Source organism: Antedon bifida, chromosome 11, assembly GCF_963402885.1.
Source record: "Antedon bifida chromosome 11, ecAntBifi1.1, whole genome shotgun sequence".
Lineage (NCBI taxonomy): Eukaryota > Metazoa > Echinodermata > Crinoidea > Comatulida > Antedonidae > Antedon > Antedon bifida.
Window position 1 is genome coordinate 2,537,166 of NC_136236.1, and position 25,303 is coordinate 2,562,468.

Consider the following 25,303-nt stretch of genomic DNA (forward strand, 5'->3'; position numbering starts at 1 on the left):
ATGTCACAAAAAAATGTGTGATGTGCCCATATATGGACATGATGATGTCATGTTTTACTGTACTAATTTTTTTCAGTTATATACTACATTATTTCATTTTCTTTTTGTTTTGTTTTTAAATTTTAATGTATATTTTATTTCATATTTTCCCTATTATTAAGGGTTCAAAATGATGATTCAATTATAAATCTATGTTGTTTACTCGTGGTAGAAGTTGCCTCGATTTAATTTATTAAAAATTATTATAAATACAGTCAACTCTTAATAATACTCTGACTCAAAAACCATTTAGTGCATTATAAATATTTTTTAAGCATATGTCAAGCAAAGGGTGTTAATTTTTGGAGAGTTGACTGTAAAATCAATAAACATAGACTTATTGTAGTATTAATTGAATGTTATTACTTATAAAATGTCAGATGATGCCGGTGCAATCACAGACCAGCCTGGTCCTGGTAAGTCTAAATACCCACAATGCATGTGCGTAAATGGTCAAGTTATCAACACTCGTTTATCACATACTATGTTGTCATTCATTTTCTTTTGTAAAATATTTATTTTATTTTATATATTGTTTGCATCAAGCAAATACTAAAATTCAATTTCTGTTAAATTTTGATGGATTCAGGATTTTTAAACAGGGTTGACCCATGGAGTAACGATTTACTCCATGTTTGGCCCTGCTTGTATCTGCCATAGATGTATAATTAATATAGCACTCTCTTTGGGACATCATTGTAAATTGAGGGGCTATATTATATACATCTATATGGCATATAATTCAGAACTATAGTGCTTTTCCAATATACCACACAAAAGATGAAAGAAATTGAAAACATCAGTGGTATTATTGGCAGGGCATTTGCATATCAAACAGGAGGTTAGAGTTCAAATCCTGGTTTATTTGATTATTTTGAATCTTGATCTTTAGCAATACACATTATTATTTATTTGAATAGTTTATTTTTTTACGCATTTTGTTCAAAATTTATATAATAAAAAATATCTTTTTTGCACTATGCAACTTTAAAAACATAATTATTACAGTACTTTTTGCAATGATATTTTAATGGCCATTCAACTAATTTCTTTTTTATAGGGAAGAAATATCGAAAATTATATTAAATGACTAATTTTACATACAGAATTTATATTGTCATTTACACATTTTTCAGGAGTCTTTTACCCTTATGCTTATTTTGTATGAATTTAAAAAAAATAACATAAATATATTTATAACAGTTTTTTCTACTAATCTAAATTAAAAATAAATTAATATTTATTTTGTTTTATGCACTTTATATATTACCTATTACCACTTATCGGAGTCTTGTTTTAAAATTATATTTTTTTTAAATGCATATGTAATAATTACCGTATTCGACTGCAATATAATTCCATGTTTTAATATTCAAATTATTTGATGAGAGTATATTTCTATTCTACTAGTTTTATTCAAAACAAAACAATTATAATATCATTAACTCAATATTGCAATGCCGGCTGATTAGTTGGTAGAAGTACATTACATTCGAATGAAAGTTAATTCGTGCTGGTAAAAAAAATAGAATGTTGAAACTGTGCTGTATGTTTGTTTAAAAAATATTTTATAGTACAGAATTACATGGAAATGTATTTGGTCAAATTCGGTATTTTGTTTGAGTTTATATATCGTTGGTATTGCAACTTTTTATTATTATAATTGTCATGAAACGTTATTTTGTTTATTATATACCAGCCCACAGCATTTTTAAAACATTGTACCTTTTATACTAATTATAATGTATTATTATGTAATAATTGTATATTTTGTAAATATTAATTGTTGTTGTTTATTGTTGTTGTTTATTGTTTTGTGTCTTTCCTCAGCCTCGACGATTCCCACAACAAGTGTAATTCCGGGTATGAAATAATGTTTTTATTGTTACGACAGAAGAAACGAGCATGCTAACATTATTTTAACACAATAACTAGACAATGCAATACAAAATAAACTTCACAACAACCCTTTTACAAACGCCACATTCTTAAGCAACCTTTTAAGGTTGGTTCTCACAGAGACGCAACGCAAGGACGTAGGTGCAACGCAATTGAGTTGACCAATCATATGCGATTATGCGATATGTTCGATTAATCCATCACATGATTTGCGTTACGTCCTTGCGCTGCATCCGTGTGGGAACCAAGATTTAGCAATGCCTATGGTAAAGCATTGATCGTATTTCTTTAACTACTTTAGTACTATTACTGCAGTATATATAACAAATACTGCAGTAATATTAATAGATACTGTAATGTTGGGTAATTAATATAGCATCTAATATTAATTAACAATATCTATAAAAGATTAAGGTTATCTCTAAGATTATTTAACAAAAAAACTTGGTAATTTTATTTAGATACAGTAGTAGAAACATCGGCTATGGTAACTAATGTTCAATTTGGTGAGTTCATAATCAGAATCAAATTGAGGGCGCTATTTGGTTAACGCTTCAGCTCACAACAAAATTAAAGTTGATTTTTTTTTTTTTTTAATTAATATTATTTTCAGCTTAATAATAAAAAGTTAATTGGAATAACAGTAATAAGTTATAGGTTATGATTAATGGGCGCTGCACTAAACACAATTTGGTTTCAGACAAATTACGTTCAAGACATTTACATCAGTTGTTTAAATGAAAAGGTTAAATGTTAAAGGGCAAAGCACAATTTGGTTTCAGACAGACACCGGGTTCAATACTAGATAGGAAAGGTTAAAGGTTACAAAAGTTCACACATTAATGTATCAATGTTGTTAGTGAATACAATATTATACTTAGGTCCAAAGAAGTACACTAATTGAAAACATCAAAGCGATAACACATTATTTCTGAAACATCACTAAGATAATGTGCTCAAGAGTTTATGTTACTAAATTCACTAATAATCTGGTTTATGTTTCTTTATGTTTGTTGTTTGCAATTTTTAACATGCTTTCATTAATAAAGTTTTATTTTATTTTAATACATTTTTTAAGCATTCATCTTTTAATCTTAAAACATTTTAATTATCATTTCATAAATTCTGATCATTAGCAAAATCATTGTCATCAATAGCATCATCAACTTTATCATTATCTTGATTATTGATCAGTATCATCAACTTTATCATTATCTTGATTATTGATCAGTATCATTAACTTTATCAATATCATTGATTATTGATCAGTATCATCAACTTTATCAATATCATCGATTATTGATCAGTATCATCAACTTTATCAATTTCATTGATTATTGATCAGTATCATCAACTTTATCATTATCTTGATTATTGATCAGTATCATCAACTTTATCAATATCATCAATTATTGATCAGTATCATCAACTTATCAATATCATCAATTATTGATCAGTATCATCAACTTATCAATATCATCAATTATTGATCAGTATCATCAACTTATCAATATCATCAATTATTGATCAGTATCATCAGCATTATCATCTTTGCTGTCCTTAATATCAATATTGTTATCATATAATGTTAAACTTTAATAATATGACAGATAAATACTTATTTTTATTCCTATGCTAAAATTAACATAATTTATTCAATAATAATTGACCTGATGACCCAACGATGTCAATACATGTTTATATTATGACTTGTGTGTCAATGTTCTTGTTTATTATTTTGTCTATTCTTGTTTTCCTTGTTGTTTTCTATTATCCAGGTTCAACCCCTGTTGTTGGTGAGTTCTATGTGTTACATGTTTGCCGAATGTTTGTTTGTTTGTTTACTAACCAATGGTTATTTTGTTTTTAATTAATTGATATTAATTATTTTGCATGTATATACCTAGTAATTTGCTCAGATTACCGTTATTTTATTTTTTCCAGTTTTTTGCATTTGCATGAACAGTAGAACCCCTATTAAGATAACACCTTCAAAACCCAACAAAATGCCCCTTAATAGGGGTGTCCCCTGAATAGGAGTTGGCTGTAGTGTTAAAACCTATATTTCCCCTTGTTCAGTTCACAAGAAAGTGTCCCCTGAGCAGGTTTTGACTGTAGTATTAAAACCTATATTTAAGAAAGTGTCCCCTTAATAGGGGTTCTACTGTAATTATTATAAGGTTAATTTTTTTTCAAAAAAAAGAATAAAAAACTAAATTACAGTGTCAATAGTACCAATGCTCAGAATAATGAGGTTTTTTCTGGTTGGTAAAACTAAGAGGTGTGTGTATATGGTGTTGGGTATTCTATTTTCTAACTGCTCTTTGTATTAAAGGTAGACAACGTAGAACTACCTTACCAAACATGGTAACATTTTGACAAATTAATGATTAATTACTTCTTTTCTTTCATCATTTGAGTAACAAGTTTTAGCAAGGAAACTAATAATTTGAATTTGCGACGGCTGACGACCTACGCTTTGATGCGCTGTTTGTTGTCTGGACCTAGAAACCGGCAAAACTCTGTTGAGGAATAAGGCGGGGAAAGGACGTCCAAACTGCGCACAATCAATTGACCTAACTTGTTCCTAGGTTGTCAGTTCTAATGTCACATATATTTTATTTTTTATTCATGTGGCTCACTTGGTTGAGTTGATAAATTCAATGACTTTGTCACTAAAGCTGCTTTCACACTGAGCCTGTCTGGTGACCACAGAAAATTCTGGCCTATATTATGTGTATTTTACAGAATCCTAAATGCACAGTTCTATATACTGAAACAGTGAAAAAATACCTACATTTTTCATGATTTTTTATCCGGCAATTGGAATTTGACCTTAGTGTGAACGTAGATTAACACAGTCATATTATTTTGGTTCATTACTTTTTTTATATACATTTTCTGATGTGTCTTCATTTGCATGTTGAGTTTGGAAAATTAACATTTATTTTTTCAGTTTATAAAGTGAAGTTTTCTTCTGTTTCAACATACGTTTTTCTCCATTTTTTTTTAAAATAGCTATTTAAGAAGATACATGCAACAATTAACAATTTTAAAGCTGCAATTGAAATTCAAATGTTGAAAAATAATTTCACCGCATATTATTTGGCACTTATTTATTTGGTGGTACCATTTTTTTTTATTTTGGATTATAGCATTATTTTTAATGTTGGATTGTACCATTATTTTTGTAGGTGCTGTTGTCGATGATGGTGGTTTGCACGCAGCGCCGTGGCTCATTGTAATGATCTGTCTAATTCTTCTTCTGTTGATTATACTGCTTATCCTCTGCTATGTTAGAAGTCAGAAAGGTGGAAAGTACAACGGTAGGCTTCTTTTCTATTACTTGAGCAGGGCACACCATGCCCTAGTGAAGAATGACTGCTAAGGATTTATACTTCATTTCTATTATTTGAGCACGGGCAAGTACTAGTCCAGAACACAATGTCTAGTAAAAGCCACTCTAGGCTGCCATATTCACATCATACCAGTGGTCTAGTGAAGAATGATTGCTAAGGACTTGATTTTAGTACTAATCCATCATGCAATGTCTTATAAACACCACTTCAGCCTAGCAACTCTTGGGCTAGACACTTTGGGTTAGCAGCTGAAGAGCACTTTTAATAGGCTTATCTCACTGGCCTTTTTTGAGAAGAGCTCCTCAGACTCTTTTTGCTGTTTCTATACGAGCGGTGCGAGTACAGTAGACCTTTTGCGAGTGGTAAAGGATGATTCGAATGTCATTTGAGTTTTCTTGAATTTTCTTTTCACAGTATCTGACAAAGAGGATAAGTTAAGAGGAGATCCGGAGTCAGCGCCATTAAAGGACGACGAAGGAGGCTTTGGAGAATACAAACCTAACAAGTACGTACACTTTAATCTATTTATTTCCACAATATAACAACTTATAATACACAATAACATAATGATAAACTAGTTTGTTAAAACATAGCATTAGCATTTACAGTATATAGCGCCATTTCCAAGAATCAAAGTGCTTGACATGGACCGATCATTAGGTGAACACTGCTATTTGCTGAAAAAGGTGTATTTTTAAGAGATTTTAAAAATTTGTCACAGATGATTAATTAAGTATTCAATTCAATTTCTTTTATTTCGGAAAAATTTCATCCATATCAACAAACGTACAAACAGAAAAAAAAAAGAGAAAATTAGTAAACTCTAAACATTTGTGTTATTAATTATTGTTTTAGTAAATAAATGTTATTGTTGTTGTTCACAGAGGTACGGATGGTAACCTGCCGGTACATGAACCAGAGGAAGAGGAGAGCAGTGATGAGGACAGTCTAGCTGGTTACGCTGATGGCATCACGGGCAACTTTGACGAAGACGGCTCGTTCATTGGTCAGTATAGTGATAAGAGGAAGAAAGCTGAAGAGGCTGCGGAAAATAACGCCATGCAGAGTCTAGTATGAAAGCCGACGTTATTTTTATAGAAATTTAAGTTGTTTATTTCACAAATATTTGTGAGGTTATGTTTACGTTTGCAATTTCTGTTGGATAATGTTTAAAGAGAACGGGTGTGGAGCGTTACAAACAAATGTGAATTCCATCCCATATTAAGTCTTAATTGTTTGGTTTTTGTTTGATTTTGAAGTATACACTGAAAAAAGAAAGTTATATTTAAAGCGATACAAAAGCAATATTCTTTACAGTGAAAACATCCGAGGTTGTTCCTTTTTAGGTAGTTTAAATCGTGTTAACAAATCTATTTTTTCTCTGTTTTAACCATTTTCGCATCTTTTGATACTTTTTAATCTGCCTATAGCTTGTAAGTTTATGTGTAAAATAAATGTTTTATTTTGTCGATAAAAAAAAGAATTGTGATTCGGTCACAATAATCTTTTAACAAATTTTGTTTTTTGTTTTCATAACTAATTTTATTCGTGTGTGTGGTTATTATTTGAAACTTTAACTGTACAGTGCCATGCAAATTGAAACACTGAAAATTATAGGCATACTAAGAAAAAAGAAAAATATTTAATTATTCACTTTAAATTAATAAAATTGTCAGAATGGACATTCCAATGAGGTTTTTAGACTTATTTTTAACCAGTTTATTTGACACAATGACATTTAAATAGTAATGTGTGACAATCGTGATGTGACAATACTTCAAACAGTTTAAGGACATTTATATTTTTTGCTATGTTTACTAGTTCATCAAACTGTATTTTAAAAGGTTGTTGAATTATAAAATGCTCTATATCATATATAGTATTTGCTATTGAATATACTAGAGTATGTTATAGTATATGCTATTGAATATAATAGAGTATAATGCACTGTGCACTAATAGTATACCATACATAGTATGTTCTGCTAATTTATGCTATATATACCGTAAAATATAAAATTATGAGGACATTTTAAAAGCTAAATAATTACCAATATTTTAAATCCTACTATTTTCTTTTTTACTATTAATTTATGTAAATTACCTTGATTTTTATTGCGAAATTAATGTGTAATACTGAGATTTTTAACTGTTTATAATGAAAAAAAAAGTTTTATCATTTTTTAAACCTTTTTTAATTTTACTATAAGAGAACTGTGGTTAGCCATTTAGTGCACAACTATTTACACTATTGCTTAAAGTTATTTTAAAATATGTACTAGTTTTAATTTTGTTGTTACCGCTTTCATATATCCTTATACCGCCAAGGAGAGTAAATGGGCACTGGTTAATACCAGGAAAGGCTTAACACTATGATCTATCCAATATTAATAGTGTAAGCATGATTGAAATCACACTTATTTTAAAAATTCTCCTGCCTTTATTGTTTTGCCAAGTTTTAATGTAATGTTTATCATTTTCTTCCTTTATAAAAATGATATTTTGTTATTGTATATTACTATTACTACTACACTGTTCTTGATAATATCTTAAAAACTAAAATGATTATGTACAGAATAAATGTGGTTGTCATCATCATCATCATCTAGGTTGCTATTGCGTAATTTTTAGATATTAGACATTGTATATACCGTATACGATAATTAATCTATGAATAAATGTTAAATTACAATATTTTAAAATTGCTTTGTAGATCTGTTGTAAGTAGATTTTTAAATTAAGACTTAAAAGTATGAATGTGAATATTTATTTATGATAGGCCACTCGTTATACATACCAAAGTGTTTCAAAAGTGAGTAAAGTGGAATATGTTTTATCTTGTAGAATAGACTCCTTAATGTATAGGTTTTCATATCTGATAACATTCTAAACAATGTATTATAAAGCCTGTGTAAAGATGCTTTCACACTGAGCGCAGATTCATGTCCAGCGCCCAGATAAAAAACAATCATTTTAACAAAAATTTTAAAGATAATATGGGTGTAGTGTTAAAGAATAAAACCATTCACACTATACTCATTCTGGATGTGTGTGACAAATGTAACATAGCTCAAAGTTTTCTCCGGTCACCGGACCGAATTTGGGCACAGTGTGAATGGAACTTAAAGCAAGTTATTTAAAGTAAAGAGTTTATAAATGGAAAGGGTATCTCTATCATTACTATAGGAATTGTACCTAATGGCAGCAGTACATTTTGTCAGATTATTTAAGCCCGTCCACAGTGGTTATAGGCACCAATCAGTTTCTCTAGATTTGTTGTGTTTCCTCCCCCTCAATTGGGGTTTGGATACATTTTATTGATAACTTCAATCCATCATGCATTTTTAATTTAAATATTAATCATCTGCACCGTAAGTAAGTTTTCCTAAAGTAATGTTAATATGAGTTTCTCTGCCTAACATAATGAATGAATTATGATATGATGATAATATGATATACTATATCTGCAATTTTCCTACGATGAAAGTAAAGTTATTTTTGAAAGGGCTTTTTAAAGAGAGCTTTTGAAAAGGTTGAGGTTTGACAATTATTTTGGTGAGGTTTTTGAGAATTTCTGAAATGCTATGTGAGATCCCACTTTTGTCTTGCCTGCTTCCTCTTACATGTTGTCATATATATCCATTGGATCTTGGTATTCACAGTTCAATGTATTTACCTTCATTTTTAAATATACATTGTGCTGTAAATTATTAACATGAAATTGTTAGAGACAGGTAAACAATTATTATTAAGAGGAGATAAGCTCATTATTTAATCTGTAGTTAATTGTTTAATATTTACACCAAATTCTCTGTACTGTGTCTCCACACATGGCATTATATGCCAGTATTATAGCCAGTTTTACTGTGTCATATATGTATCACATGTGATGCCTGTATTATGTTAGGATATGATACAGATGTCACATGTGATATATATGTTATACTGTATTTCAGAATTTATGTATGATACAGCACAGAGAATTTTTTAATATTTGAAAGGTATTCAGCAGTAAAAATTCTTAGTAAATAAACCCATGTTTTAAAATTACAAAGAAATGCGCAAAACATGAGTTATAATGCAATACACCAGGTGTAGTGATATAGATATGTTGCATAAAAAAAAAAGAATTAAACGGGATAATGTTGTGTGAACAAACTTTTTCTGAAAGAAGTATATTTTCCTAGAATTTTTGAAAGAAGTAAATCTTACTGCCCATTTTTAAGACAGATTATATGAGTATTTTAACAACACTACTGCAGGTAAACCTCATTCTAAGGACTTGGTATAAGCCAAGAAGTCATTTATAACTTCTATATACATTTGTAGTACATGTTGTTAGTCATCTAAAATCAGTTACTTGAAAAATAAAGATAAGTGTGTTGGTAAATGATTACATTATTGCTTCAATTTGATTCAATTGTACAGATTTGAGTGGTTACGATACGATATTATTTATTGTCATTTTAATAACGAGGTACAAATGAAATTTGGTGGTTAGAATAAGAGCTTGAATGGGAGATGATCTGGTAATATTGGGTGCTGTATATATGGAGCTGGGGTCGTCCCATTATGGCAGCCCCTGCATCTAGTATTGGCTTATGCCTCTCATCTGGTCAAGGTGGGCACTGGACGAGAGAATCCCTTGATCAATGATAGGACCAACTAAGGTCGGGTGCTGTATATATGGAGATGGGGTCGTCCCATTATGGCAGCCCCTTCATCTAGTATTGGCTTATGCCTCTCATCTGGTCAAGGTGGGCACTGGACGAGAGAAGCCCTTGATCAATGATAGGACCAACTAAGGTCGGGTGCTGTATATATGGAGCTGGGGTCCCATTAGACATTTATGGCAGCCCCTGCATCTAGTATTGGCTTATGCCTCTCATCTGGTCAAGGTGGGCACTGGACGAGAGAAGCCCTTGATCAATGATAGGACCAACCGAGGTCGGGTGCTGTATATATGGAGCTAGGGTCCCAGGCATTTAATCTAGTATTGGCTTATGCCTCTCCTCTGGTCAAGGTGGGCACTGGACGAGAGATGCCTTTAATCAATGAGAGATGCTTTAAACAGTCCTGGCTTAGTTTCATCTATCATTAAAATGAAGACTAATTGACAAACGTCGGCCATAAAGAACACATTAATGACAGACAGTACATCCATTTGATACACTCACATTTTAATTTGTTCAATACAATATACAAGTACATTTGATCTTTAAATTTTAGTACACATTTATTAAACTTAATTATGAAGATTCTGAATTCCAGGACAAATATGTTAGCTTTTGATTTTATTATGGCGATATTTAACAAAATGGGTAACTTAAAAATCATCACTTAACATTTTAAAGTTAAATTAGACAAAGAGGTTGCATTATTATTCTTTGGTATATGTAATAATTTGATAGAACCTGAAATAATATATTATTATTAATATTTACCGTTCACTCCATATTTACCGGTCATCTATTATATAAACACATACATTACAATCATTTAATACAAACGGCAGACTACAAAATTGTTTGTAATAAAAATAAACATGCTAAAGGCACTATGGAAATGCATATAGTTTGCAATGGCAGACCACAATACTTGCTTTAATGTTTGCTTCAGTGTGGCAGTTGGATCTAGGAAGAATGGAAGGCCTATCTTTTGCAGTATAATTTTTTTTCATTATGGAGAGAGCTAAGCTAGATATTAAATTGATACAAGGGCACTGATGTTTGAAACAGTTTGCAAATGTTTACAAAAAAATCATTGTTAATGATTAAAAGCCAGCAGTGATAATTATTTGTAATGTCACCAATAATTTGTTTTCTTGAATACATTTACTTAGGAATTCTGTTATAACCTGACAACGAAAGTTGATGCCAACCTCCCTCGATAATGCTAAGTTGAAGAACATGTGTAAACCTACATCGAAGACAATAACGTTGAATATGGAAGGATTGTAGTAATTACAAAACTATTTATTATTTTGTTTATTAATGGCTACAACATTGATTATATAAATTTGTTTTGTTTTTACTATACAGTACAGCACTATACAAAAAAGATACACTTGGTAATAATGGATTGCTTTAGATTATCTTAAATAGTTCATTAAAAGGCACTTAAGTTGTGTAGAAGCCTCCGTCGTGTTTTCGTGAGTAACCATTGTTTGTCTGGGCGCTGTGATGACTTTCAATGGCTCCCTCAATGCTGTTGATATCCTCTCGCTTAGGATTGAGGATTTCAATTCTGCGTAGCGGAGGAGACATTGGATCGAATTCTCTCTCTTCTTCTTTGACTCTATTTTTTAGTATACGTCTGTAAAAAATATCAACATTATTAGCTGCAACTCATAAAGACACTACAATGATGATAACACATAACATTGTATACATTTTCTGAGGCAACATTTTTAAACTTACCCATGGTTTTCCGTAAAAGTTTCCGATTGATGTAGAGTTTCTGCTTTGCTATTTAATAATTGGCCATGGTGGTTGTAGTCTGCTTTTAAAACAAAGTCTAAGCTATCATGTGGTGCCTGCAAAATAAAATCATAAAATTTAATTAACTCGTTTTACTTAAAAGGATTATTATTCAGGGAATACTAAGGGGATATGTTCATGTAAATAAATATGTGGAACTACCATTCACAGGGGACACCACTAGGCCTATTTTAAAAAGAAACACTTTAGAGTGAATGAGCCAGTGGATTGCAATACTTACCCGTGGATCATAGTGGAAAACTTCTCGTCTTGCGCTTGCTAGAGTACATGTTGAGTTTAATCGATTCCATGGATCTTTCCTTTGGGCAAGATGTGTTGGATCGTTGTACGGCATTTTCTGAAATTATGATGAATAACATTCGTAAGTACTGTGTAAGTGTATAGCCTTGTATTGTATTGTAGTAATAGTAGTAGGCCTAGGCCCTAGTATATTAGTTTCTTAACTAGGCCTAGTGTGTATATACAGGCCTATATACTATAATATAAGGGCCTAGGCGCACCTTCAGACCCAGGGCGGGGCCTAGGCAAGTTCAACTTGCATACAACAACAGTCTTAATAACTCTTAATTCTTATTGCTACTCTGTGTCGTGTGTAAAGCAAAAAGTTTGTTGTAAATACTCTACTAAACTCACCGTTCTATTAATGTATTATACTACGTACCTGTACTGTGTTTTGGCCTACAAAATCATCATCATTTTGGATCTGTGGAAAGGGATATGGGTTTCTGGAAGACTTAGACATATCCATATTTATAATATAAAGTCAGAAACAACAAATGTATGTTGTGTTCTATTCGGCATCCATGTGTAAATGAATGTAAAAATAAAACACCAATCAGCGTTGTGTTGCCTAGCAACTATGCAATTGCGTACACCATGTACAACGTCTGGTCATTCGAACCTAGACGTTGTTTACATAACGTTGATGGCGCTATATAGGGCTCGTGTATTTTAATTTTTCCCATCAAATCATCGTCTGCTGTGTGTGTGTACAGAACTGAGCAGACAGATTTTATCATCATTTTTATGTCATATTATTAGCAATTTACTAGCTAATATACCGTAACCGAGTTCAGTAGAGGTAATTTTGTATAATAGTTGACATTTACCCGTATTGAAAAGTGTAATTATGGCTTCGTGTAGTCCAATAAAAAGGTATATTGTCAGCGTGTTCAGTAGGCCAGCTGTTATGATTTGTGTTTTCACACTGCTCCTGTGTGGCACTCACCTGGGCTCGGCTGCTGCTAACAAGAAGAAGAAGATTGATACGCCTGCATCCTCCACTGGAGCTCCAGGTGGAGCTGCTGTCGGGGGTTCATCTAAACAGACTTTACCAACCTGTCAATTGGTATGCTATTCATTTATTTGTTTCAATATTGAAGTACTTTTAATTTAATGCATCAAAATCAAAACCAGTTTGTGTTGTGATAGGGTCTGCAATGACCCTAATCACAATAATTGTGACAAGCTAATAATTGTTTTGTATTAATGTGTAGATATTAGTTAATATCATATTTGTAATATCATTTTATTATATTTACTAACTAGGTACAGCATTTATTGACTGCGCTGAGAGATACCATACCTTACCAGGTTAAAATCTTTTAACCTCATGTCTCTTGAAAACCGTCAGAACAAAATCCTTTTTCACTTTATTTTTAAATGTCTTTATGGCTTTACTGACTGCTCTTCTGTCATCCAGAATCTCACTATCAATCCTAGACATACTGAAGACCTCACTTTTAATCATCTCTTTTCTCGAAATCTGGCCCTTCGTCATTCTCCTATAAACCGCTTCCCTAAGCTTTGGTCTCGGTTACCTTCCTCATTAAGCCAATTAGCTGTTACTGAATCTTTTCCTCCCTTTTTTCCTTTTTCCTTCCTCATCTATTGACTCTTTCCTTCATGATAATTATCTTTAATTCTTTTTTTTTTTTTATACGCACAGCTTTATACTTTATTTGTTTATAAAATTATATATTTATTTTAGTTAAGATCATGGGACTGCTGACTCTTGTAGTTACAGTAATCGTATTACTTTAGCAGTCCCTGACCAATTCATCTTTGTACATTGTATATTATGTTTTGTTGGTCAAATAAATAAATGAAATGAAATGTATGTCAACTTTCCTTGAACAATATAAAATGGTTGGTAATTTCATTGTGCGTGCTGGTGAAAAGAAAATTATTTATAATAGAAGATATTTAAAATGTGAGAATAAAATCAAGCATGCGTAACATTTTGAATAAATGATCTGTAACCGCAGTATGAGTTACTATAACACAATAGACAACTTTCAACAATAGAATACTGTATCTATTACAAACACTTGTCAGATATCCCATGGGTGAGAAATGAAAAATTAATTTGACAGGTCAAGGTTCATGTAAACATTTAAACAAAAGAACACCATTCTTGTTTTATTGTTTGATGAATCAATAAATAATTTAACAGTTTACCAAGTGATGATGTAAAAGGATATAGAGGAGAACAATTTACTGTATATATCTAATGTTCACTGTACATATTAATTAAGCCCTAGAGTGTATTTCTATCTTGTTAAATTATTGCATCAAAAATTATAAACTAAACTGCAATCAATTGAAATACAATTTACATCCAGCTGTAAAATAAAGTTATACTGTAGGATGTTACAATTATGAAAAAGAACGTTTTAAAGCTCTGTGTACACTATCTACAGTAGTTTGACAAAAAAGTGTGATGTGCCCAAATATGGTAGTGATATTCCCAAATATGGTAGTGATATGACATCATCATGTCCATATATGGCACATCACATTTTTTTTCTCCTCATAAAGTTTGATATTGTAGACACAAGGCTTAAGACTAGATAGCTTATTTGAATTCAATAAAAACTAGTCTAAACATTTTTAGGATTTCCTATCAAGAATGTATTTTGTTTTCTTGCAGAGCGATTTCCATTTTGAATATACAGAATGTCACAGTGACGGCGTAAGATGGAGGGTGTCTGTCCCAAATCCAGATACGTGCGAAAATGGTGGGCCACCACCACCCATACGTGCTGTAGATTGTGGTAAGTAATATGCTAAATTGAAACACTAACTCATTCATTGGTATAATCATGACAAAAAATGGATAATCACTTGAATTCAACCAGTATTTTGTCAAATTAAACTGCGATGATGGAGTGAGCTTGGTCTTGCCACATTTTGTAAACAACTAAGTTTAATGATGTCACAAAACCATGATAAATAACATTGATATGGAGGAGAACGTGCTTTAAGTTATAAGCACACGATCAATGACCTGTCCTAGGTATAAAAGACTGACGCAATTACGGTATAGAAAACTACATTTGCAATGCAATGTGTTTAACCAACGTGGTGGATAGTTGTTACTGTATGCATAATATCAAGTTAACCATGTCTGAAGTGTACAGTCTGTAGGCTGATGCTAGCTATGCTAATGTTGATGAGCGATTTAGTTTAATAATGTGTAAAATATGGTAATATTATGCTATCATATGTTAATAGTAGTGTGGAAATGGTAATTTTTAAACAGTAATATTCCGGAAATCTGCATTTGACTAATTGTGTTGTTTCTGTATTAAATAATATACATTAGTTGAATTTTCTGAACTATTGTATGTAGAATTTCTGATTGATGTTATTATTGAGTAGGTTATAATTATTATAGACTGATTATTATACCTAAATTAAGAGACATTTGCTATAGCTTTAAAATAAAATTTAATGAAAAGAAAGATTGACATGTTTCAGAACCATTTTCAAGAACAAATGAGTAAAATTAACAACTATACAAAGTATTAAATAAAAACATTAATAAAAATGGTGCTTTTAATTTTATCTTATAATGTACAGTATAGTTCAAACTGGTTCCTTGATGGTTCCGAAACATCTCCTTTTAGTCGCGTGCTACGCAACTCTACAGCTCACTATGTCAGTCTGTTGGTCGGTAAACACTAACTTGAGCATGTGACTGCAGCCATGTATATGGCCTTGTTTTGTGATTAAATTCTAAAATACTAATAATAATTTTATAAATACTATAGGTAAATTTATTGCACTGTACATATTTCTGATTCATTTTGATTGTCATGTCATTAAATTATTTTTTCTAAATACTAAATTTTTTATTATAATAAACGTGACAGTGATTTGTCGAATTTAATAAATGCATTCATCTACGTAATTTGTTCTCATACAAATTAATTAATAACACCATACAATGATCATTATGCAAATTAGTTCTCATTAAACAATTACAATTTTTTGTTGTGATGCGTCAACAGTTTTATAATACGCATTACTCTTGATCATTGTGTTTATTTAACACCAAAAACGAATGATTTGTTTGCGCATACTATTGTACAGTAGTCAAGTTCAGATTGGCTTTGACTTTATATTGTACTATCAATGAATAAATAATATTATCATAGTCCTGAGTTAGCCTGTTCTTGTGCCCAAACTCGGTTAGCCTACAGTAACCTGGGGTGTAAGTCCACCTTAAGTTTGCCTATTCTTGGGTTTTAAGCCATATCTTTAGTTTCCAATAGTATTCAGTTAACATATAAGTTACTAATGCCTTTGAATTTAATCAGACTTTACATATTTCATTCCTTGATTTAACAATACACACACAAAGAAAAACCGGTGAATTGTAAACCACAGTACACATTTAAATATGTACTGTCAGCATCACGCCTTTTCCTGTTATTATGAACAGTGTATTACTGGTACAAACAAACATATAACATTTTAAACAATTAATAATTTGTGTTTTCATATATTTTAAAACAATGGCCAGCCCTTTAAATAATTGTCTCCACATTAAAAAAAAGGAGGAAAAGTATGATTACTATAGTGATTTATGTTTTACTTTTTTTAAAGTTAACTAATTGTTAATCTGGAGTGGTTTGGGTGAGATTGTTACACAATAGTACAACTCCTTTGTTTGATTCTTGCATACAGTAACATATGGAATAATGAGTATTGCTGATACTAAGATATAACAAATAGAATGCATGATGACACAGCTTGTAGATCTTTTACCATATGGACTAAAGTCTTAAGAATAAATAATGTAGTATTGTGTATAGTTCCTTTAAATTGATGAATAAGTAACCAAATAATACCATGTAATTAACATACAAACACATATGAGGTGAGAAAAATGCAATCTGTATGCTGTTTTCTCTATTGAGTTAAATTGCAGTTTAACGGAGTTCACATTGTATTGGGGTTTAGCTTTAAATCTGTGTTCAAATGCAAAAATTACATCCAGTATACCCAGTAATTTGGATGTACCTCTTTCCCTTTTATCCAAGATTGCTTTTACTACAGTATCAGAGAGTGAACAAAACAGCTACTTGCTTTTGTGATCAGGTAACTCCTTAATACTGTAGAGTATTACCTGTACAGTAACTCTGATATGATACGGATTAGCTTAACTCTGTTCTATTCACGCTTAACTCTAGTGTGTGTGAACACAGCTAATATATCGTCCATAGGACAGGTACAATGATTTGAACACTAGCTAGCAAGTTGGTTGTACAGTAACTCTGATATGATTTGGATCAGCTTAACTCTGTTCTATTCACACTTAACTCAGATAGTGTGTGTAAACAGCTAATATATAGTCCATGGGTAGGTACTGTACAATGATTTGCACACAAGCTAGCAAGTCGGTTGTAACTTACAGTATGATTTGGATCAGCTTACAGTAACTCTGTTCTACTGTATAGTGAACACAGACAATATCGTTCATGGGCGGGTACAATGATTTGAACTGAATAACCTTTTGCCTACTATCTTGGAGCGACAGACTTGCTATACGTCGCTAAGATTTATTTTTGTTTTACGTACTGTACTACTACTTGCACCATCATAATGACATACAGTTAACTACTATAGTACTGAAATGTAACATATAGTAATAGTTGTTTGTTTATAAATTTTTGCTTGCAAACGTACTGTAATTTGTAATAACGAATGCATATCCATATATTTTGAAATTGGATGTTTAATCTGCAGCAGCTGTCTGTGGGCAGATAAGCAACATTTACTTTGAATTTGAATAAGTAAATTATCAAACAATATCTACCATACTTGGTTATGAATGTATTATGCTTTAGACAGGTTATTAGATAATATGATTGTGTTATTTTAGCACAATGACCTTGACGAAAAAATAAAATACTACTGTATTACTATATATTGTACTTTAGTTAGTTAGACACTTGTCAAAAGAAGCATTTTCATTCTATTATTGTGTACTGTAAATACTACAGTATATCGCCCACACCTTTTGTTATTAAAAAGAGCACATTGCGACTGGGTCTATTTCCTCGATCAGAATAATAAAAATTATGTATACAGTAAACTATTTTTCTAGTATAAACACATTTTGATTTACGTACAAATATTATAATTTGATAACCAAATATTTGTTTTTCTGGGTGATGAAGAATGATATTTAACAAACATTGTACATTAAAATATACTGTAAATAATTGTATTATATTTGATTTTGTAAAACAATAGGAATTGAGATAAAAAAAATAATTCAACAATTTTTAAAAGCCGTCTATCGTAGCAAGTGATTACTTTGTATGCAAACTGCTGAAAGATTTGTTGCTAAGCCTTAGATGCTATTAGTCATGTAATTAGGCAAATATATCATTATGATAACGAGTAGCTGGTCACTATTAGGTCACGCTTGTTGTCATCTTGCTATTGTTATCACATGAAAACTGTTGTTATGCAATCAATGCCAACAGTTGCAATAATATATATGTAGTTCTTCTAATATTTATAAACAGAACATTGTATAAATGTATACATTTAAGAGACCATTTAATTTGAGACAAAAAAAGACACCTTCCATTCCAATTACAGAGTATTAAACCCCATCCAATCATATAAAATTAAAAGACACCTCCAATTAGAGACCATTAAATTACTCCAATTACAGTATAATTAAAAAGACACCTCCAATTAGAGACAATTAAAAGGACCATTTTTCCGTGGCTCAAAATAATGTATTCTCATCATTCTATTGTTAATAATAACATATATTCCGAGAATCTTTCCGAGAAATTGTCTATTTAGATTAATAATAATTATTTATTATTAATATTATTCTGAATACTGTACATAATTATAACAAGTTTTGTACAATCTGTGTGCTGAGGTATCTAGTATAATTATTTGTTTACTGAATACATAATTATAAAACTTTTGCATTGTACTGTGTATAATAATTGGCCTATAAATTAGAAGTCCATGGTATAATTATTTGTATGATTTAATTTTTTAAATAAATTTTTGCTAATTTGTTTGTGTTGTTAATTGTTCAGAATTTAATTTTTCAATATACTGATGTTGAAGGAATTATATAATAAATATAGTAAAATTAATAATTTTTTATAATGATTTATATTTATAGGTTTTACGTGTGAAGCTGGTCAGTACCTTGATGTCCAGAACTCACAAACTTGTCTAAATTGTGCTGCTGGCAAATATTCCCTGGGAGGAGGACAACGGTTTGAGAATTGGAACAAGATGCCGCAAGAATTCCTGTCATTGTCGGAGAAAGTGGATGAAATGTACATGGAAAGCAGGTCAAATTGCAACGAGTAAGTATAAAGCTCTGTCTACACTGACAATAAATGTGATGTGCCCAAATATGGCAGTGATGTGCCTGAATATGATAGTGATATGACATCATTGTGTCCATATGGGCACATCACATTGTTTTGTCACATAAAGTTTGATAGCGTAGACAGAGCTTTAGTGTACCACCCCACCCACTTCCCCACACTTTACCTTGAAACAAGGGCCAGCCCCTAATGAGTAACATTGGATGTGTATTTCCTATTAAAGGGAAACTTTGTGGGGTCTTTAAGGTGTCTACTTAATAGCGGTAGTTGAAGCTTAGCCAAAAAAAAATTTTTTTTTGCACTTTAGTAGCATGTAATCTAAATGCCAAATTGATGTAAATGGCTAACAGATGTCTCTATGTCTCTACCTGAACCAGTACCAGTATCAGAAACTCTCAATTTCTGTCGCCGCTTTCACCATTCTTAAACGGAAATTCTTGCACTTAACATTCCTTTTTCTATAGCAAAATCCTTAAATATTTATCAACTTAAGTATTTTAATACTTAATATTTAATGGAAATATCTCACTTTAGTGTGATTGATTAAATATGACCAACTGTATAAGTCTATACTTATAATACTGTATTACTGTTGTAGGTCTGCGTGGGTGGCTCGCAACGGATTCATCTCGTCTCCTGGTAATGACTGCCAGGTTTCTCTCGTATACAGCGCCAATTTAAAAAAAGCTGGTTATGTGAAATTTATTTATTCCTATGCTGAGGATGATACAATATTCCATGTTAGAGTAAGTACTTATTAAATGTTAAAGCTCTGTCTACACTATCAAACTTTATGTGACAAAACAAAAATGTGATGTGCCCATATATGGACATGATGATGTCTTATCACTACCATATTAGGGTACATCACACTTTTGTTGTCATACTATTTTGATAGTGTAGACAGAGCTTAAGAATTGTTTTGTTTTATTGGCCAATGCAATATAAATTGTTTGTTTTGAACTCATATGTTTATATTCGTATATTTATATGTTATAGATTTCCAATGACCAGTGTCAAGAGACTGGACATGGAATTGACCGCTGGCCTGATGCCACCGGTGAAGGTCAATGGAAAGAAATAAAGGTAAGAAATATTCTTTTGCTCCCTGCTTCAAAGTTTGTTAGCCTAAAGCTAGTTAGCTAAAGTCTACACTCTCAAACTAGTATGACAAAAAAGTTTGATGTGGCCAAATATATGGTAGTGATATGACACATCATGTCCATATATGGGCACATAACATTTTTTGTCACATAAAATTTGATAGTTTAGACAGAGCTTAAGTCCAGAGATGTACAGTATACATAAACAAAGTGTAATGCAAGGATATTGCAGAGTCCTTTCGGTTCTTTCTGTGTCTGTCTGGCTGTCCGTCCATTTTATCAGATGACAATTTTGGGAACTGTCTATGCTCTTCAGCCATATTGGTGTATTTTTAATTTAGTATTTTATCCAAGCTGGTTAAAATTATGTTAGCTTGAAATATTTTCAAATTATTTTATTGTTTTTCAATCCAATAGATCGATCTGAGTATGGGAATGAACGTAATATCATGGAAAGCGATTGGAATGAATTTTGAAGATTCTACCAAGACGTCGCCAGTTCGCATCAAACTCATTGAGATCAACGGCTTAAGTTACACATCTCAGTGTACAGACTGTCCAAGTGGAACTTACTCCGATACATCTGGCTCTACAGAGTAAGTAACCACTGCTACTAACTAACTGCCCCTCCCATTATACTGTACCAACATTATTTAAAAAACATAAATTCATTTTAATTTACCCCAAATCCATTGAATACAAATTGAATCTTCTTTACCACATGGTTTTCAGGGGAAAAATAAAAGACAAAGAAGAAGTTTAAAATTAAAATCAGCATTTATTGATTATATCACTCAGCTTTTAATTGCAAACAATCATTCCTTATTCCTGACTAAAGCTTTGTCTACACTATCAAACTTTATGTGCCCATATATGGACATGATGATGTCATATTACTACCATATTTGGGCACATCACATAGAGCTTTACACATTTTGTATACCAACAATTGATGATGATTCTATCATTATACATTACATATTAATAAGAAACAATTTTAAAAAGTTCTTAAAACTTTATACACTACAAATAAATATTTAAAATCTACGACTATAAACTATAACAGTCTAGTATTTTTTTTAAATGATAGCAATTTAAAAAAGGAGTATATATACCCACTACCATTACTTAAAACACAAAATATACCCACTACCATTACTTAAACACAATATATACCCACTACCATTACTTAAAACACAAAATATACCCACTATCATTACTTAAAACACAATATATACCCACTACCATTACTTAAAACACAATATATACCCACTACCATTACTTAAAACACAAAATATACCCACTACCATTGCTTAAAACACAATATATACCTACTACCATTACTTAAAACACAAAATATATCCACTATCATTACTTAAAACACAAAATATACCCACTACCATTACTTAAAACACAAAATATACCCACTATCATTACTTAAAAAACAAAATATACCCACTACCATTGCTTAAAACACAAAATATACCCACTACCATTACTTAAAACACAAAATATACCCACTATCATTACTTAAAAAACAAAATATACCCACTACCATTACTTAAAACACAAAATATACATTAAACATTACCATTTCCTAAAACAAAGAATACATGTTTTTACTATTTATTACCACTAATTTTTATATATATATACACTACATCATTCTTACATTGAATAACAAGGCCCTTTATTTAAAAAAGGTCAATTTTGACTAAGTCAATCAAACAAACAATGAAGGAAACTAACAGGAAAGTAAAACGACCCGTAGGAAGACCAAGAAATAACTGGATGAACCAAATAAAGAAAGACTTACAAGGACTAGTAGACACTAACACAATAACAAACCATCCTGCCATAAACCGACTAAAATGGAAACAAATTGTGGAAAGCATAATGTCGGAAGACAGAAAACGTTAAGAAGAAGAAGAATGCATTGCATGTGAATGATCCATAGTAGCAAGTTATTACAGATTATGTAATATACCAAATGTTATCCTTGACATTTTATGGTTAATTTCAGTTAAAGCAGATTAGTTCATTATCAGTGTTATTGTTTAGATACCTGTATCCATGTTTTCAAATTCTCCATTCTTAATATAATATTCAATGTCGCACCGGATATATTTTTTACAGACTCTTTTCCTACTCTTCTCTTCTGTGTTATTCTGCATTATTTTTCCAAAAAGAGGTACAATTCCAGCAATAAAAACTGCTGCAAATAATTTTGCTTGTTGATTTAACTCACTGACATCTTCAATGAACCTCAACGTGGAGAATCCAAGCCAAAGTACAAGGCTTATGATTAGAATTTTGATTATGACCGTCATAAATTGGATCTCTGTTGGTCTATACTTTTGAACAAATAAATCAAAGAGGGTTTTTTCAATACAAATCATGCCTTCAGTATCTTGCCGGATTTTGTATGGTGCAGATGTAGGAGTTTTATTAGCAGTAGGTTTTAGCCTTTTTGAAGTACGAGTATTTGTAGGAAAAGAGGGCAGCTTATCATCAGAAACTTGTACTATGCCATCTTTGATCAAGTCATCAAATACTAATATAACTTGCTGTAAGAGAGCCATATATCCATGATAATAATCTGTTATAGTTGAAACGATGTAACCAATCACAATTATAGTGGCTGCTACAAAGGCGCCAGCCGTACCAGGGTTCACCAGCAAACCAATAAAGAAGTAACAACAAATTTCAGAAATATATGTGAAGATATATTTAAATTTTTCAACATAAGCTATCGCACCAAAGATGGAGATAAATAATACGAATACATTACGACAGTTCCATTTCATGATGTTACCATCATCTTCTGTAATGAAACCGTAAAAACAGTAAAGAAATGGCATCGAATTGAAAGCAGTAACAAGAGGGTAGGTAAATAGAAAGATCACAATACAAGTCGCTACCAGAATATAATATACCACTTTTTTATCAACACAATTTGTAAACTTTTTCCAATACAAATTAAACCCATCCTTCCAATGTTTAATCGATATAGCCATCTTTGCCTTTTCTGTCATTACAAATGAAAATCTTCCAATGTAATTACTTTTTCGAAACATTGAATTTGGCTTCAGAGAAAAATGGTGGAAAATTAAATAGTTTTGCATAATTGACTTAATGTATTGATTTTCAAACCATTTTTTGTTCTTGTGCCATAATACTGTCAGACAAAAACAACCAGCAAAATACACAAGATTAATCAAAATCTGATTATTCCAAAACAAATTTGAAGCTGACATCTGAGTTTTAAAAATTGCTGCAAAACGGCGTTCAAAATGTTCACTGTCAGAGACAAATGCAATGAAATATGGTGTATATTGTAACAAACCTACAAAGGTAATTAATACCAGCCAACGTAAAAAAAAGATACATCTATGTTGATTTCCCTTATAAAATATCCAGTGTTTAGGGCCAATTGGTAGGTCAGTGCGTAAGCTCAAATATTCTTTCCTGCTCTCAATCATTGGTCTTACGCGACTCAAAAAAGAGACAACAAACAGATTAAAATACAATGTGAATATAGTAGCAAACCAACGGAATATCTTCAACCAGGAATGAGTCACATAATAATTGCGTTCTCCGGACATTTTGAAGCATTCCTTGTATGTACTGGTTTGAAGAAGAATGTAAGAGCCTGGGAAAATCCATGAAGCGCTGTTTGTACCCTGTCTTTCAATACAAACTTTCACAACATGACTTTTAACTTGCAAAAGAGATTGTGCTACTATGTTTAGTTTGTCTTCATTGTCAACTTCAAAGAAACACGCTGGTATTGATGTAACGTTTAAGGAGATATGTTCCACACCAGGAGTTAGAGTTCCAAGTGACAGATATTCAAAATCAAATGGAAAAGTTGAAAGCAGCTCACCAGTTTTCCCAACGATCACAACCCAGTGTTTTGCATCAATCACTGTCGTATTTTTATAAAAACGCTCTCCAAAGAAATCAGAAGAATTGACAATCGGCAACATCTTTATGTTGATAAAGACAGCATCACCTTCCAAGTGTTCTTGCAAGACATCTGTGCCATCCATCTCCAGTAGGCAAGTAGTGTTATGCGATGACATGCTTCCAGTGACCTTTCTGGATGATGTCACAACACACATGGCTACCATAAGAAATAATATGCTCCAAAAACTTATCATGTTTGCTACATAAATAAACTGTGAAAATACAAAAAAAAAAAATCCTTATGCAACTGCAAATTAAAAATGGTATGCGCAAAATAAAGCTGTACAGGTTTGTGCAATTTGATCACTATTAAAGTAATAGGCTGGTTTTTTTTGCACTGCTCTTTTAGTTAGGCAGTTATATATTCAATAGGACGGAAGCATTAGGAAACTGTATCACGCAGAAGCTTATATAGTTTACTGCTACAAGTACGGTAATTGGAAACTCAAAGCACGTCTGGGGGAAGAGAGTCTATGGGTATGTTCAGACTCACGGCGTTAAGGTGGAATTATGTAAGTGGCGTACAGTACATATTTTTGTGTCTGAACTAGGTCGCGGATTAGCGTTAGGGAGCTGTTACGCCGCGCCAGTGTCACTAATAATCTAGCAGGAGAGGGTAGATTTAATAATGCTAATCCAGTGGCGCATCAGTGATTTTAACCTTACCAATGAAAAGAAATGACCATGGTTAGCAGGCCAACAGCATACCTGTACAGCGAGACAGCTAAACTATCAGGTTTTTAATTTTAAAAAGTCTGAACATACACTGTA

General features: G+C 31.6%; 3 protein-coding genes across 11 annotated transcripts in view; 2 read left to right on the top strand and 1 right to left on the bottom strand.

The window, feature by feature from the left end:
• The window catches only part of LOC144855371 (neuronal cell adhesion molecule-like), a 71,445-nt gene extending 61,756 nt beyond the window's left edge, over positions 1–9,689 (top strand). Inside the window, exons 23-29 of one of the 8 annotated variants that reach the window (XM_078713212.1) lie at positions 420–455; positions 1,870–1,902; positions 2,400–2,444; positions 3,717–3,734; positions 5,133–5,264; positions 5,712–5,802; positions 6,182–9,689. In XM_078713212.1, the coding sequence (XP_078569338.1) occupies positions 420–455; positions 1,870–1,902; positions 2,400–2,444; positions 3,717–3,734; positions 5,133–5,264; positions 5,712–5,802; positions 6,182–6,374 (548 nt within the window). In that variant the 3' untranslated portion in view covers positions 6,375–9,689. The remainder of the gene's footprint in view (positions 1–419; positions 456–1,869; positions 1,903–2,399; positions 2,445–3,716; positions 3,735–5,132; positions 5,265–5,711; positions 5,803–6,181) is intronic. The other 7 variants (XM_078713214.1, XM_078713213.1, XM_078713215.1 and 4 more) reach the window with 7 other exon arrangements.
• Positions 9,690–10,466: 777 nt separating this feature from the next.
• On the bottom strand, positions 10,467–12,599 carry LOC144855657 (protein CFAP276-like). Its single transcript, XM_078713571.1, has 4 exons — positions 12,458–12,599; positions 12,017–12,133; positions 11,716–11,831; positions 10,467–11,611 (listed from the first exon to the last, which is right to left on the bottom strand). The coding sequence occupies exons 1-4, from the start codon at positions 12,542–12,544 to the stop codon at positions 11,416–11,418; spliced, it is 516 nt and encodes a 171-aa protein (XP_078569697.1). The 5' UTR covers positions 12,545–12,599; the 3' UTR covers positions 10,467–11,415.
• Positions 12,600–12,797: 198 nt separating this feature from the next.
• The window catches only part of LOC144855373 (endosome/lysosome-associated apoptosis and autophagy regulator family member 2-like), a 38,028-nt gene continuing 25,522 nt past the window's right edge, over positions 12,798–25,303 (top strand). For both annotated transcript variants that reach the window (XM_078713221.1, XM_078713220.1), the window contains exons 1-6: positions 12,798–13,144; positions 14,729–14,852; positions 19,247–19,436; positions 20,059–20,206; positions 20,460–20,546; positions 20,981–21,159. In XM_078713221.1, coding sequence (XP_078569347.1) covers positions 12,926–13,144; positions 14,729–14,852; positions 19,247–19,436; positions 20,059–20,206; positions 20,460–20,546; positions 20,981–21,159 — 947 coding nt within the window. In that variant the 5' untranslated portion in view covers positions 12,798–12,925. The remainder of the gene's footprint in view (positions 13,145–14,728; positions 14,853–19,246; positions 19,437–20,058; positions 20,207–20,459; positions 20,547–20,980; positions 21,160–25,303) is intronic.